The sequence below is a fragment of the Pangasianodon hypophthalmus genome, chromosome 12, assembly GCF_027358585.1.
Source record: "Pangasianodon hypophthalmus isolate fPanHyp1 chromosome 12, fPanHyp1.pri, whole genome shotgun sequence".
NCBI classification, from domain to species: domain Eukaryota; kingdom Metazoa; phylum Chordata; class Actinopteri; order Siluriformes; family Pangasiidae; genus Pangasianodon; species Pangasianodon hypophthalmus.
In genome coordinates this window covers 10,890,267-10,906,231 of record NC_069721.1, presented here as the reverse complement: position 1 = coordinate 10,906,231, position 15,965 = coordinate 10,890,267, and the positions used below count along the sequence as shown (strand labels likewise).

At 40.0% G+C, this 15,965-nt stretch overlaps 1 protein-coding gene across 1 annotated transcript in view; it reads left to right on the top strand.

Annotated features, from left to right (window-relative positions):
* Positions 1–5,977, top strand: part of snx29 (sorting nexin 29) — a 91,941-nt gene extending 85,964 nt beyond the window's left edge. Inside the window, exon 21 of the mRNA XM_026915177.3 lies at positions 4,647–5,977. Within this exon, the coding sequence (XP_026770978.3) occupies positions 4,647–4,776 (130 nt within the window). The 3' untranslated portion in view covers positions 4,777–5,977. The remainder of the gene's footprint in view (positions 1–4,646) is intronic.
* Positions 5,978–15,965: the final 9,988 nt, after the last annotated feature.

Genomic DNA, 15,965 nt, shown 5'->3' with positions numbered 1-15,965 from the left:
AAAATGGAAGACACTCAGACTTGGTGCAGAAGTTCAGAAATGTCACTGCGAGAGAAGTAGCAGGTTATGTATTGGGTTGTGTCCACATCCCATGTATCCTCATTTTCCAGTACTGTGTTAACCATAGCTAGATCTGGCTAGGGAACAAATGTTTATTTTTTCACATGCACACACTTCATCAGACACTTACTCATACTTGTAGACTATTAATGTTGTATTTAAAGACAATGTGCATAGTGTTTTTTCTTTATACCAGTTATTAAACCCACAGTAAGTACCATCAAAACTATATAGGTTGTCAGATCATACCTTGCTTGCCTAGCATTTTACTATGTCTGTTGAGTGTGTATAAATCACCAAGGACACAATTCAGCTTGTGCAGTGCAATGTACATGATTATTAATAGCAGCAATCTTATCCACTTGCTCTGTGTTTATTTTAATTGCACATTGATGGTTTTAAGAATCTAGCTGATATAGCTACTGACCCTGATGTCCTAGTCTCCTTCTGTTCTCTGGTTAGATGTGCCTACAATAAAGAATGTTTAATGAGCTTTTCTATAGTTTTTTTCCCCAATTCCTGGATCCCACCTTCATACAGAGAACATGACATGCTGTTTTATAGCCTACAGTACCAAGAACTGACCTTGTGCAGGAAAATAATCACACTGTTTTCTTCATAAGAACACCTTTTTTTTTGCGTCTAGACCATCCAAACACCAAATGTGATGTTTACCTGTTAATCCAATCATGTTTGTGTCACACCTGGATCATAAGCGATTCTAGACCCTGTGTAGACCCTGTTCAACAAATCTTTCTCTAACTCTGTTAAATTGCTTTAACTTTGTAATCTCTTTGTATGTATGTAATCAGATATAAAAAAAAAAATGGCACTGCAGCAGTAAACAATCTGCAGACCGATTTCAGACTCCTCCCCTCCATTTTGCAGTTGCTTGGTTTAAACCAAACCAAAGCTTTCCAGAATTTTTGCCCACGCTTGTGAGTCCGCTTGGTGCATGCTGCAAAACACTTTCTTTCTGGACACTGCTGGTGGATATTTCTATGATGTTTACATGGATTTGGTGACAAGAATATCTTACAAGTAAGCTAGGCTGTAAACATCTGGACTGTTGTTCTCTAAACTTAAAGAATAAGTGTTGACTGATGATGTTGTCTTTTCTAATGCTATAGCATCAGGTTATATCACGCACACCAAAAAACATAGACATCAGCCTCCCAGCTCACCATGCACCTTAGCTCACATTATCTTTATTTAGTCTGCTGTATGCATTAACTTTAACTAAACTAGTGTTGTTTAGGCCAGGTGTGAAAATGAACAAGAAGTCAAAACAAGAGCAAGAGGTAGTAGTCACATAAAGTCCTTTATTACCTTCCTGTCACTTACTTTCCAGGCAGATTTAGTATGTTCTGTTTGGAAGGTAAGTGGTGGTGGTTGTGGGGCAGTGATTAAGTAGCTCAGTGGTTAAGACGCTGGACTACTGAATCCAAATCCCAGCACTGCTGAGCCCTTGAGCAAGGCCATTAACCTTCAACTACTCAGTTGTATAAATGAGATAAATGGAAGTCGGTTACTCTGGATAAAGCCGTAATGCCATAAATGTAAATGGGCTGTAATGCCATAAATATATATTAGTTTAACTATCCTATTTGTGGATGTTGGGGGAAAAAAATGGCATGCAGTATTACATGACAACAGAGAGAGGGCAGGACAGAGACACCACATATTAAGGCAGGGAGGAAAACTATTCCAATGTATAATGAAAAAAAAGTCAGTTTCATCTCAGTAATTCCTTTTCCCTTTTACCTTTAGAAATCTCTTTATTGGAAAGTGTAAAACTAAAAAAAAGGTCAGAATGTCTGTGTGATGGTACAAATACAGAGTGGAGGAGGGAGAAGGTGAAATGAGAGTGCAGGATGGAGAGGCCACAAATGTAGACAGGGAAAAAAAAAAAAAAAAGTCCAAACCCGAGCACCAGGTGAGAGATAGTCGAGACAAAATAGAAGAAACTTTCAGAGGGAGCTTCTAAGCGGCACATGGAGAGTCAGTGTTTACCAGATTGAGAGAAACTCCCCTTGTTTTTGTTTTGGGCATCAGTAATTAATTGATGTGAATCACACCTTCAAATTCGATCAGATATAAACCATTCGTATTTTTAACCAACTACACACACTAACACTCCATATTTCCCGATGGAAAATTGACTGTGCCCTTTTGCACTGAGCTGCAGAGGTATTTCTGTTTTCTTCACTGTTTGCACTTTGTGTGCTCTCTTTGGAGGCTGAGCACCACTAAGGGTTAAACTCTAGAAACCTGGATGCTGATTTAGACCATCACTGTTCCTTCCATCTGCTCAAATGGAATCATTTGCTAGAGGACATTTTTTCCTTTGATTTCTCTTTAAAATGTCTCCAGTGTACAAAATCAGACAAAGCAGCTTTGTGGTAAAAGGATGAGCTGGAGCTCTGTCCTGAAGGGTTATGTAATGGCTCAGTGAGGAGCTGCTATTTAGCTCAGCCAATCTCTGTGGGGACAGATTGAATAGTGTATGCGTATGTGAGAAGAGAGACTGTGTGTGTGTGTGTGTGTGAGAGAGAGAGAGAGTGTGTGTGAGAGTGTGCACGTGTGAGTACTGAGATGGATGCACAGGTTGAAGTGTATTTGTGAAAGAAGGCAGCATCCCACTTACCTGCAGCTAACTTCTCCCTGCTGTTCAGGCTTGATTGAAAGCTGCTCAGCAGTGCGCCTTCTCTCTCTTCTCTCTTTCTCTCCGTCTTTCCTTTTCTCTCCCTCGCTCTCTCAGCTATGCTCATCTGACTGCAGAGGAGTGTGCCGGTGTATTTAGAGAGAATAGCCGTACAGCAGTGTGCGCCTGTCTCTAAGCTTCACATTCTCAAAGCTCAAATGAATTTTTATTGTTACTGACATCATAGCTCAGCCATTGTTTGCGACCTCCTGCCTTGTCTTAGCGCAACACACACACACACACACACATGCACACACACAAACTCACATAAAGAGAGGATGATTTTCTTAGGTGGTCAATAGCTCTTGGTTCATGAGTAGTGTGGTTGTCATGGCAGCCAGTGAGTGAGGTAGTGCTGAAGCTCTCTAACTGTATAGCACAGATTTTGTGTCTACAGGTTTTTAGCCTTTTGTGAGGATCAAATCTCCCCATAATGATAGGATACCTGATCATTTTGATATGGTGGAGGTTTTTGGGAGCCCCGAATTTGAAAAACAATACAGATAGATTTTATCTGAGCCAAAAGTGTTGCTTTGGGTACTGATGCATGTGTGTTTCTAACTGAAGCTGACCCTAGAAAGCTCTTAAATCAAAAATTACAAACATGTACTATATACCCAGGAGGGATGCACAGACTAATCATCTAAGAAATCCAAACTATTTCAGACTAGATGAAGCCAATTCTACAATCAAAACTAACCTGGGAAAGGTCTTTTGTTTTGCTTTAATGGACTGTTAACACTTTGATATCTCTTTGCATGAAGTGGAGAGGTGTGTATGAGTTTTTTGTTTTTTTTTAATCCTACTCCCTCCTGCTCCTAAAGGAATTCCACCCGCAGTTATTTTTGTTTTCTTCTTCAGAGGTAAATAAAATTTAAATAAAAATTTGCACTGTGGCATAATGAATTCCATTGTGACCTGTGCTGTGTTTTTTTTAAAAAAACAAAAAAAACAAAAAAAAAACTGTGCCATCCCACTCAGCTAGTTTAGAGTCAGATCAGCAGTACATGAAGGCTGAAAGAGGCCAATCCAGATTCCATTTCAGATGCCTCTGAGACAGGAGTTGAATATGGCAGAAAAACCTCCCAGAGGCTTCTGTAGACATGGCATACTCCATCCATCAAGCTATAAGGAGCTTCCATGCTAGCATCAACTATTTCAGCTGAGCTGGCAGCTCATCCATGCCATGCATTTTAAAAATTGGTACCTCTTTAAATAATGTAATTTTGCACATTTATTGCACTGATTTATTTAATTTAATTAGTTGTTGTGTAGTCTGAAGCTGGACATTTGTAGCTTGTGTACAGCTGTTAATTGAAGTGCAGTTTGACATGTTCTTTGCCGCACAAATAAAACCGCATAAAAGTAGAGTTTTTGCTTTAACTATGAAGATGACTAGTCAATGACTTTTTTGAATTACTGCTCAACAAGTAAAAATTAATAGCTTCATTAATAGCTACCCAGTAGCTTATTCAGCTGTATTTAATCTTATACTTTCCTTTTCACAAATATCAGTGTTGATATGACTGTAATTAGTCTGTATGGCTAACGTTTGGTCTGCTTTCATTATGCTAGAATGGCCTGACCATAAATGGGATGATTGAATAGCACTTTCATGCTTTTTCTATTACTACCTCTATTCTGAATAAACATTTAACCAAGCTCTTAACAGATTATTCTGTTTTTTATAAAAAAAAAATGTCTTCTTCAATGTTTCCTTATACAGAATATAACAAGTAATACACAACTGCATTTTGAGCTCAGGCTAAGCAGTCAGGTGCATTGTGGATGTGTCCAGTGTAAAGTCTGTCGCAGCACACGATCCAGTGTGACAGGCTGAATGTCGTGAGCATCACCTCTGCTTGTGTTTTTATTTTCACAGGGACACCCCTGCTGCCAATGAGAGTGGGAGTAAAACAGGCCGATCAAAGGCATCATCTCGTTTCCCCCGGCTGGGCTGCAGTTCTGGCCGTGATGCTCGTAACCCAGAGCCCCAGAGTGGTGACCTTTAACTTTCTATTCACACAGTATATGTTGAGAGAGATACTGACATCTGACCTGCCCTCTGAATCGTGGATTCCATGAGGTCTGTTGTCTTAACCTTCAGAACTGAGGCTTGATTCTATAAAACTCAACCACCTTTTCCATTATGGATATACATGGAGATGAGATGCGTCGAGGAACTGGAGTCCAACAGAATACTTTTCTGTTTATCTCTCAGTGGTGAGGTGGAGCTTTCTGTTACTACGGTGCCTAGTGTTTTATAGCAGACATCATCAAAAGAAAGCAGGATGTAATTCTTGCACAACCCTAAATCCCTGATGATGCTTTAGTGAAAGTTGTGGATTCACTTTGAAGTAACTTGCACATGATCATATACTCAACTTGACCAAATTAAAGGGGAAATACCTTTTTTATGTTTTGTTACTATGCTATACTGTATGTTGGACACAGTAATGTATTACAGTACTCTTACATGTAATGACTTAATGGCTGAGCAAATACAATCCTTTTCACTTTTTCCATTGTATAAATGTTCAATAATGTCCATGATACATCAGGAAAACTGGATAGATTATAGCGGAATATATCTGACATTATCTAAAATCATGAAAATGCTGCCTGAATGAATATGCTGCCTGTTTGTATGTGGCCACTCTTGTGGATGTGGAGAGCCTGAATTATCACGATTCTGGATATTTCCATTACCCTTTATTTTCCATGATGACCCAGAGTTTTGTTACACAAAGCCAAATGCACAGTGGGGCCAGACTAGCTGTAATTACATTAGTGGACACTCCACTAAATGAATGAACAAATCATGTTTCTTTATTTTTATGTTTGAGCACAATAATGATCCTGTGTATATACTGAATGCAATTTTCCTTTTATTTTACTTCAGCTTGACAAATGACAATGTCATTGTTTATTGACTGTTAAACTTATGTACACTAAGATGAAAGAAATCATATTCAAATGAGTACATTATTGAAATGTATTCCATATAACATCGTTGCCATTAGCCTACATTCGTTTTCTGTCCATCTGACAGTAGCTTTTGCCAACAGCAGCTTTATACTGGATATCAGTTTTGCAGTCTTTTGTACATTAGCAGTACTCAGCAGGCTCGGTGGTTTTCTTTATAGCAGCAGTGGCAGAGCTGCCAGCCTTAAACCAGTGAAAAGAGCAAAATGAATAAAACAGTAGAACTAATCATTTCTGTTCTGTCCAATTCTGGGAGATTTTACATCTGTAACAGGAAGTAGAACAAATTGCAAATGTTTGTAAACAATGGGCCACAAAATATTTCCAAATACAGTGGTTGCTATATGTGGTTGCAAATAAACTGGTTGCTATTAGTTACCTGATGGTTTAGCAACCATCAAAAAAAAGGTTTTGGGTTCTATGCTTTTTCAGTGCTTATGTAATTTCAGAATAATGCCTGTTCTAAATGGGGGTACTGCCTGCACTGAAAATGTGGGCATGGCTGCTCAGGAGTGGATGACTGCACAGTGGAGTGAGCCCAGGCCAGTCGCTCTACACAACTCTGTTTAGATAAGCCCTTTTATGTAATGTCGGTCATGTTTGAGGTTGATAATCTATCAACAAAGCATTTTTCAAACTGGTGCATGCTCGTTTCACTTGTGATCTTGCTGAATGCATTATAAATGTTGCCCTCCAAGCCACCAATCCCAGATGTTCACCTTCCCTGCTCCCTACAGTTTTACTTAATTCAAAATCTGTTTTAGTGCATCTTGAGACCAAGCATACTTTTTTATTCATACGGTACATCGTACTCTTTTTGTTCAAGTGAACATGATTTTCGATTCAGTGCTCCTTTCTCTGCAGGCAGAATAGGTGATGTTGACCTTACTCGAAACAAGGATGATGCATAAGTAGCTCTTCAAGTAGAGGAAATGTGAATATTACTAAAGGAAAGTATTACCTTGCCTTAATCAAATTACATGGACTAATAGAGACCAATAGTGTAACCTCTTAAAGAATTACTGAGACTTAATCAGGTAGGACATTAGAATGCCAAATATTGCCTAGATTAAGATGCTTTATCTGTGTCTCAGACCATATGGAAAGATAATTCTAATGACGATTATAATCTCAGGGGGAATTTAAGTCTGTGTCTGAGCCTTTGTGATGAATAAATTGAGACTGCTAAATATTTACTAGGGAGCAATTAAATATTTGGATGTTATGATCGACAGCAGACTGCAAGAATTTCCGAAATGGGCAGAATGGGCTGTCAGCCAGAAAAGTGAACAACCAGCAGTGTTTCCCCATTAACCTCTCACTCAAAACAAAGGCTTGATGGGGAGGAGAAACTGACACGTTTGTAACTACAACATGTGTCATTTGCATAAACAGTTGGGACTGGAAGATGAGCCAGATTTGGATGGTAATTTGTTCGTATCTCAGAGATCATCTGCTGCACTGGGGCCTGTCTGCCTAGAAAAACCTTGGAGCAAACTTTGGGTTAAAGAGGGAGGCTCTCCTCCACAGTGGAACATTACGCTGATTATTTACATGACTGATTATTATTTAGGGATGCATTTCCAGGCACATATAGAGACACTTCATTACACTGACACTGACAATGCTGCACTGAAATGGCTTATACTCTAAGGCTCCATCTCCGTTAAAACACACACTGAGTGATGTTTACATTCTGGTGGTCACATTTTAAAAGCAGTGCAGACACTCTGGTATCTAAATGTGCTAGAACTGATCTGTCCTGTTTGAGATGGGTACCAGCTGACATTGCAATCAAATCTCACTGGTGTGTGGACATGATCTGTGCATGCTGTGTGCTGTTCTGTAGGGATTCCATTTATTGGAATGGATCCACTTGCAATAAGCAGGCACAGATGCAGTGTGCTTCGACTGGTTGACTGAAATCGGATGACAGATGCGAGATGGAGACAGCGCCTAGACCATGCCACACTAGGTGTTCTGTGTCTGAAAATCTTTTCACATTGTATCCAAACTTTATGGCACATAATGGGGAGAAATGCCTATTCTAGACCACTAAAAAATCAGCAGGCAGTCCAACAACAGCCGTTTCTGTAATGAACAACTATTTGTGCGCTGTGCTCTAAGCAGCCCTTTTGTTTGTAGTTGATATAATTATCACTAAATTATGGTGATTATGCTGATTTGGGTTGAGCCATTATTAGACACAAACAAGGCAAATAGCAATGAACAGGTATAGACAGAGGAGATTTAAGATTTCAAGGTGCTTTTAAGAGCATACCTCAACGTTAAACAGCAGATCATATGGGCTGTATTTCAGCACTCATACTTCGTCTGGTAAGAGAAAGAGGTTAATCCGAGCTACATAGCTGTTACGAGTGCTTCTCTGAGTGTGTACTGAGGACCATAGATCAGTCCTGTATCCTGCTGTGCGCCTCTAGTAGGAGTCAAGTGATTGGTGGCACATTAAGGATCTGTCACAGTACATGGTCCTTATCCCCTAACCAACAGGGCTTACAGATTCAGACACACGAACTCTCCTAGGTGTTCTTTACTCTGTTATGCAGTCTCTCTTTTTACTTAAAAGCTCTAAGTTATTTCACTTACAGGGATGCACTGGAATTTAAGCTAAGGGACGCAATGATTGCCTTACGACAAGAGTTCTACAAGGACGTTATAGTCCAGCAAAGCTATTGTAAAGAGAGGGCTAAAGCACAGAATAAGTGTACACTTAATCACATCAAGTGGTAGCTGATGGTGGGAGCTGATACTTCGGAGTGGTAGAAAAGCAGGGCCAAAAAAAAAGGAAGTATGTTGGACACAGCAGTCTGCTGCCCTAGATACAGCAGCAGCGCTTTGATACTGTAGTAGAGGGCTCTCTTTTCATGTTTCTTATGTTTTTACAAGAGCAGTAGCCAAGAGCTTCTTTCTTTACACCAGGCATAATTTGGCTCATAGTGAGGATTAGACCTGTCATAAGAAGATCCCTTTTGAGGTGTAGCAATGATACTGAGTCCTTTAGTGACCTCTCATGTCATGCTGAAGTGTTGTATTTGCTGAATGGAAGGACAGATAGGCTCTCAGGTAAGACTTGTTTGAGACTACTGAGTGATGGAGGTCCGCTTCATTTGTCTGGGCTTTTAAATGTTTTGTCTTAGGACAGGAAAGGACAGAGGACTGATGAAATGCTGTGTTAGACAAATGCTCTATCAGTTGTCAAGGATGGATCCCTATAATGAGCAGATTGGACTAAACATAGCTTAGCTGTGCCAAATTGTAGTTTATATAATGATTACACATCTTTCTAGACCTGTAATAATCATATAATTTCAAAGATGCATTAATAAAACCTGGAATAAAAATAGCCTAACTGGATTCTGCCATTCAAGCTTCAGTCTTTTTCTGGCTATTAAATTAACTCTGCCCCCTAGCTGGAAAAGCTGCTCAGCTTTGCCCCTTCTTTCCTAACAGGCGACTAATGAAACATGCAATGTTTTTACTATTGTGGTCAATGCTGAGGTTGACACATCAGTCAAATTACTGATATGAAAAGAAGATGGTAAATTTCATAATTTTAAGAACAAGAACACTGTTATGAATTGAACTAGGTTAAGCATGTATGTTAGCGAATTTGAAATCTGCATTAGCTAGTCTTCAAACACACATTTATTATGGTTTGCATCTAAATTATTTACTCATTCAGCTTCAGCAAGTGCTTTATCCTGGTCCAGGTCACAGTGGATTTGGAACCTAGCCCAGGAACACTGAACGCGAGGCAAAAACACACACTAGATAGGACATAAATCCACAAAATGCACACACGCACACACACAGGTTCATACCTAGGGGGAATTTAGAGTCACCAATCCACCTACAGGCATGGTTTTAGGAGGTAGGAAAAAACTGAAGAACCCTGAGGAAACCCATGCAGACACAGGGAGAACAGTGCTCTAAATCTAAATATGCATAAATGTACTTATCTCATTATGTCTTATTTTCTTGTTTTAAATATGTACCTGTTTTTGAAACACATCTCAGAACTTTTGCCTAAATAATGTATTTTCTATCAACTGTTGTTGAATGTCCTTTTCTGCCTGTTCAACTCAGTCTGTTTTCACTGAGACTGCTTACTAGTCATGGATATGACTAATAAACAGACCCCAATGTTCATTAATATTCATTAGTTTATGGTGGCTTTATGTTACACTATCAACAGTGTCAGTGATTTAACATTAACTTAGTCCAGTAAATTAACTAGATTAACAAAGGAAGCAGCGTTTGTATGTTAATACTGGCAGATGTTCTCTTTACAGTCTGTTTTGTAACCAGCTGCTGTTCCAAACCTGTGCAGAAATATGCTGATTCATTATTTAATGTCATGAAACCCCAGGCTAAATCAATTGCTCCTGTCATACTGGCCTGTTTTCTCAATGCTGTCCTGAGAACAATGTGCCGTGCTTTAAATGTAAAGAGTCTTTTCACTCTTCATTTTTGGTGTTACTAGATCACTAAAAAGCTGTGAGTATGCCCCAAATTGCATACTAGTGTACTAAATAGTATCTCAGCATGGTTAGCTAAATAGGCTAACAATCTAAAGTGCTTAAACTGCACCGATTAGCCATTTAGGAACTACATTATAAAATATATCATATTCTGTCTAACTATAGTCATTTTAGTACCTGTGAAACATATTTCAATTTGTTATTACTCTGAAAATCATGTCTAATCATTTTTGTGGAGTGTCTATTTCTGCCTCAAGTTTTTACTGCCACTATGCAATAGTCATGAATATTCATAAACAAACAATGCTCATTAATATTCATTAGTTGATGGTGAGTTTATACTATTATGAGCAGTACACAATTAACAATAGCATATCTAATTGTAGGACAATGAAGTAACGTTAGCTCAATTCAGTAAATTAGCTAGCTAATAGCATGCTCAAGAAAGGAGGAAGCAACTTCAGTGATAAAATGATGCATGCTTTACTGAGAATAGTGATCTACTGATTGATATTGATCTATTGATTGTACCCGGTTTGCCTTTTTCAAAGCTAGCCTAAGTACAATTTATGTTAAGGCTAGCCGTTTAATTGTAAGCTTAGTCATGAGTGAGAGTAGCAATACGGAGTGTTAAACGCACCACATTTGTAAACGATCAACCACAGGACAATAGTCTTGAAAGCATCAACTGCAGTTACTTTTCATTTACACTATATTACCAAAAGTATTCGGTCACCTGCCTTGACTCACTTAAGTGCCATCCCATTCCTAACCCATAGGGTTCAATATGATGTCGGTCCACCTTTTGCAGCTATTACAGCTTCAACTCTTCTGGGAAGGCTGTCCACAAGGTTGAGGAGTGTGTTTATAGGAATTTTTGACCATTCATCCAAAAGCGCATTGTTGAGGTCACACACTGATGTTGGTCGAGAAGGCCTGGCTCTCAGTCTCCGCTCTAATTCATCCCAAAGGTGTTCTATCGGGTTCAGGTCAGGACTCTGTGCAGGCCAGTCAAGTTCATCCACACCAGACTCTGTCATCCATGTCTTTATGGACCTTGCTTTGTGCACTGGTGCACAGTCATGTTGGAAGAGGAAGGGGCCCGCTCCAAACTGTTCCCACAAGGTTGGGAGCATGGAATTGTCCAAAATGTTTTGGTATCCTGAAGTATTCAAAGTTCCTTTCACTGGAAGGGGCCAAGCCCAACTCCTGAAAAACAACCCCACACCATAATTCCTCCTCCACCAAATTTCACACTCGGCACAATGCAGTCCGAAATGTACCGTTCTCCTGGCAACCTCCAAACCCAGACTCGTCCATCAGATTGCCAGATGGAAAAGCGTGATTCATCACTCCAGAGAACGCGTCTCCACTGCTCTAGAGTCCAGTGGCGGCGTGCTTTACACCACTGCATCCGACGCTTTGCATTGCACTTGGTGATGTGTGGCTTGGATGCAGCTGCTCGGCCATGGAAACCCATTCCATGAAGCTCTCTGTGTACTGTACTTGGGCTAATCTGAAGGTCACATGAAGTTTGGAGCTCTGTAGCAATTGACTGTGAAGAAAGTCGACGACCTCTTTGCACTATGCGCTTCAGCATCCGCTGACCCCTCTCCGTCAGTTTACGTGGCCTACCACTTCGTGGCTGAGTTGCTGTTGTTCCCAAACTCTTCCATTTTGTTATGATAAAGCTGACAGTTGACTGTGGAATATTTAGGAGCGAGGAAATTTCACGACTGGATTTGTTGCACAGGTGGCATCCTATGACAGTTCCACGCTGGAATTCACTGAGCTCCTCATAGCGGCCGATTCTTTCACAAATGTTTGTAAAAACAGTCTGCATGCCTAAGTGCTTGATTTTATACACCTGTGGCCAGGCCAAGTGATTAGGACACCTGATTCTGATCATTTGGATGGGTGACCGAATACTTTTGGTAATATAGTGTATCTGTGGAACATGCCACTAGGGAAAATGTTTCTGTGGACAAAGGGGGAAAGAAAGGGAAACTTCAATAAAACTATCTTCAAAAGCGAAACCAAAATTGTATAGTGTTGTTTTGTAGACTAATGTGGATTTTCCCAACATCTATTGTTGTTGTTAGTGTTCTGCAATGCAGACAGGACATTGTGATTAGTTAGTCTATTGATTGTACCAGGTTTGCCTTTTTCAAAGCTAGCCTATGTACAATTTATGTTAGTAAAATGCATAAAATTTAGTGATGCTTTTCTCATCCTTTGCTTTCCAGACACTACAGTGGTGGTTTGACCAACATATTAATCAATTCATCTGTCAAAATTCTTCCCTGTATTCCAACAAACGCCATGACACAGAAATTACTGCTACACCCTTAGTGCCAAACATGAGAAAGTTTTTATCCAACAAAGCTTCCTTCATTGTCACGCTAACTTATTACATTTCACACTCATTTACTGTGGTATTTTCCCTCTTCACACACATCCCAGGCAATTCCTCTCACCTTCCTGCACTGCAGTTATTTTCTGTCTCGGTGCACACACCTGGTACTTGTTCAGTCTGTTCAATGATACAGTGTTTTATCACTGCATCCGCTCAGCAGAGCCATGACATGTTTCCACCGGTGAAAACCAGAAAGGTGAAACCCCACAGATAGCAACTTTTGTTAATCACCATTTGAACAACATGATAATTCTAATATCAGCCTACACAAATGAGAGCTGTTGAACTGTGAATGTGCGGGTGTATAAACCTTGACAAGAGTATTTTTAAATTGTGTAAATCAGTTATCACGGACTCAATGATCTTACATAATCTTTTAATCCTATTCCTGAAAGTCACTTTCCATCATATTGTGATGCAGGACCTGACAAAAACCTCTATGATTTATGTTCTTGACCCGGAGGCCATAGGTGAGATTCTTGCTCTCCACCACCCACTGTGAACCACAATTTTGAAAGAAGCTGAACGCCATAGGGGAAAAAAAATAGGCATTGACTGTACCTTCACATGCACTGTCCTTGCCCTTGAACAGAAACTGTAATTGTAATTGAAACACTAGTTTTTTTTTTAAGAACTTGCATTTATTTGAATCAGATTTACATTTCTACAAGTAAATATGCTTTTCTTCTGCCAGGCCTGGTTCACTTCATATTGCAGTATCCATATAATGTTTCTGGTTGTCTTCAGACCAAGGCTATGCTAAGACAAAGAGTTAGAGTCTTGCAGTGTATTTGCTCAAGTGAAAGCATCACAAGTCCTGCTATCACGTTAGACTCTTGTGACAGGCTTTACTATACTGAAATATACCGCACTTTTACATTCATTCATCTTCAGTAACCACTTTATCATTAGACATGGTGGATTAGGAGCCTATCCTAGGAACAATGGGCACAAGGCAAGAGAATCCTGGACAGGTTGCCAATCCATCACAAGATACCATGTACACAGATTCACACCTAGGGGCAATTTAGAGTAGCCAGTCCACCTAGTGACATGTTTTTGGGATGTGGGAGTAAAAACAGAAGCTCCTGGAAGAAGCCTATGCAGATACGAGGAGAAGATGCACAGAAATACCACACAGAGAGATTCTGAGCTCAGAAACTGAGGACCCTGGAGGTGTAAGGCAGCAATGCTACCCGCTGCGCCACCCACCGTTACATTACTGTGGAAATATCTTATTAAAACAGTGTGCATGTGGTACTGTCATTGGTCTGTAGGTGTGAACATTATGTAAAACTCAGTTTTGATTGCTATGCCACCAGGTTGACCACCAGATTTGGACAAGTTTCAGGCTAAGTCATACAAGTGGGGAAAACTAAGTGCCTTAGTTTTATATGCCTGCATGGTCTGGTCCTGTCAGTGTTGCTGCACTGAGATGCTTCTCCACTACAGCACAAGTCTAATTACATAAACCCCAATACCTGAACCAAGGAACTCCATGAGAGGAATCAGGCTCCCAGTTGCACTGTTATCCTCATGTAATCCTCTCCACAGGGACGCAAACTCAAGCAGTGTGGCACATGCAGCTGCTGGACATGTTGTTTTGTGATGAGGACTGCTTTCATTCTTCACACACTTGCCACAATGCCCTTGCTTAGTTGACATGATGAAATGGTTGCCTTTCAATGCCTTGATGAATATTCACTAGTGTACTCATTGATATATACTGTATATATACAGTGCATTCAGAGTAAAAGTATTCAGACCCCTTCATTTTTATCACATTTTGTTATGTTGCAACCTTATGGTAAAAAGCTTTAAATTATTATTTTTTTCACTTCAATCTACACTCCATACCCCATAATTACAAAGAAAAAAACAGATTTGTGATAACCTTACAAATTTATTAAAAATCAAAAAACTGAAATATCACATTGGCATAAGTATTCACGTGTGGCAAATTCAACTGATTGGACATAATTTGGAATTTCTAACAGCTGAAAATGCATATCAGAGCAAAAATCAAGCCATGAGGTCAAAGGAACTGCCTGCAGAGTTCAGAGATGGGATTGTGTTGGGGCACAGATCTGGGGAAGGCTACAAAAAAAATTCTGCTGCATTGAAGATTCCCAAAAGTACAGTGGCCTTCATAATTCTTAAATGGAAGAAGTTTGGAACAACCAGGACTCTTCCTAGAGCTGGCCGCCTGGCCAAACTGAGCAATCAGGGACAAGGTCCTTGGTAAGAGATGTGACCAAGAACGTGATGGTCACTCTGGTTGAGCTCCAGAGATCATGTGTGGAGATGGGAGAAACTTGCAGAAAGTCAACCATCACTGCAACACTCCACCTATCTGGGCTTTATGGCAGAGTGGCCAGATGGAAGCCTCTCCTCAATGCAAGACACATGAAAGCCCGCTTGGATTTTCACTGTGATCAGGAGAAACAAGATTCTCTGGTCTGATGAAACAAAGATTGAACTGTTTGGCCTCAATTCCAAGCATCATGTCTGGAGGAAACCAGGCACCGCTCATCACCTGCGCAATACCATCCCTGGGGCTCTGGTCAGGGTAGAAGGAAAGTTGAATGCAGCAAAATACAGAGATAACCTTGATGAAAATCTGTGCCAGAATGCGCAGGATCTCAGACTAGGCCGAAGGTTCACCTTCCAACAGGACAATGACCCTAAGCACACAGCCAAGACAACACAAGAGTAGCTTAGGGACAGCTCTGTGAATGTCTTTGAGTGGCCCAGAGCCCGGACTTGAACTCAATTGAACATCTCTGTAGAGACCTCAAAAAGGCTGTCCACCGATGCGTCTCCATCCAACCTGAGAGAGCTTGAGAGGATCTGCAGAGAAGAATGGCAGAAAATCCCCAAATCCAGGTGTGCAAAGCTTGTTGCATCATTCCCAAAAAGACTTGAGGTTGTAATCACTGCCAAAGGTGCTAGAGTTAGGGGTCTGGATACTTATATCAATATGATAGTTCAGTTTTTCTTTTTAATAAATTTGCAAATTTATTACAAATCTGGTGTTTGCTTTGTCATTATGAGGTATGGAGTGTAGATTGATGTAAAAAAAAAATAAATAAAGCATTTAAGGCAACATCAACATCAACATAAAATGTGAAAAAACATAAATTAGAAATTCAGGATATAAATTTTAAATTTATAAATTTATCCCTAATGAGCAAGCTAGAGGCGATGGTGGCAAGAAAAAAACTCCCTGAGATGATATGAGGAAGAAACCTTGAGAGGAACCAGATTCAAAAGGGAACCCATCCTCATCTGGGTGACA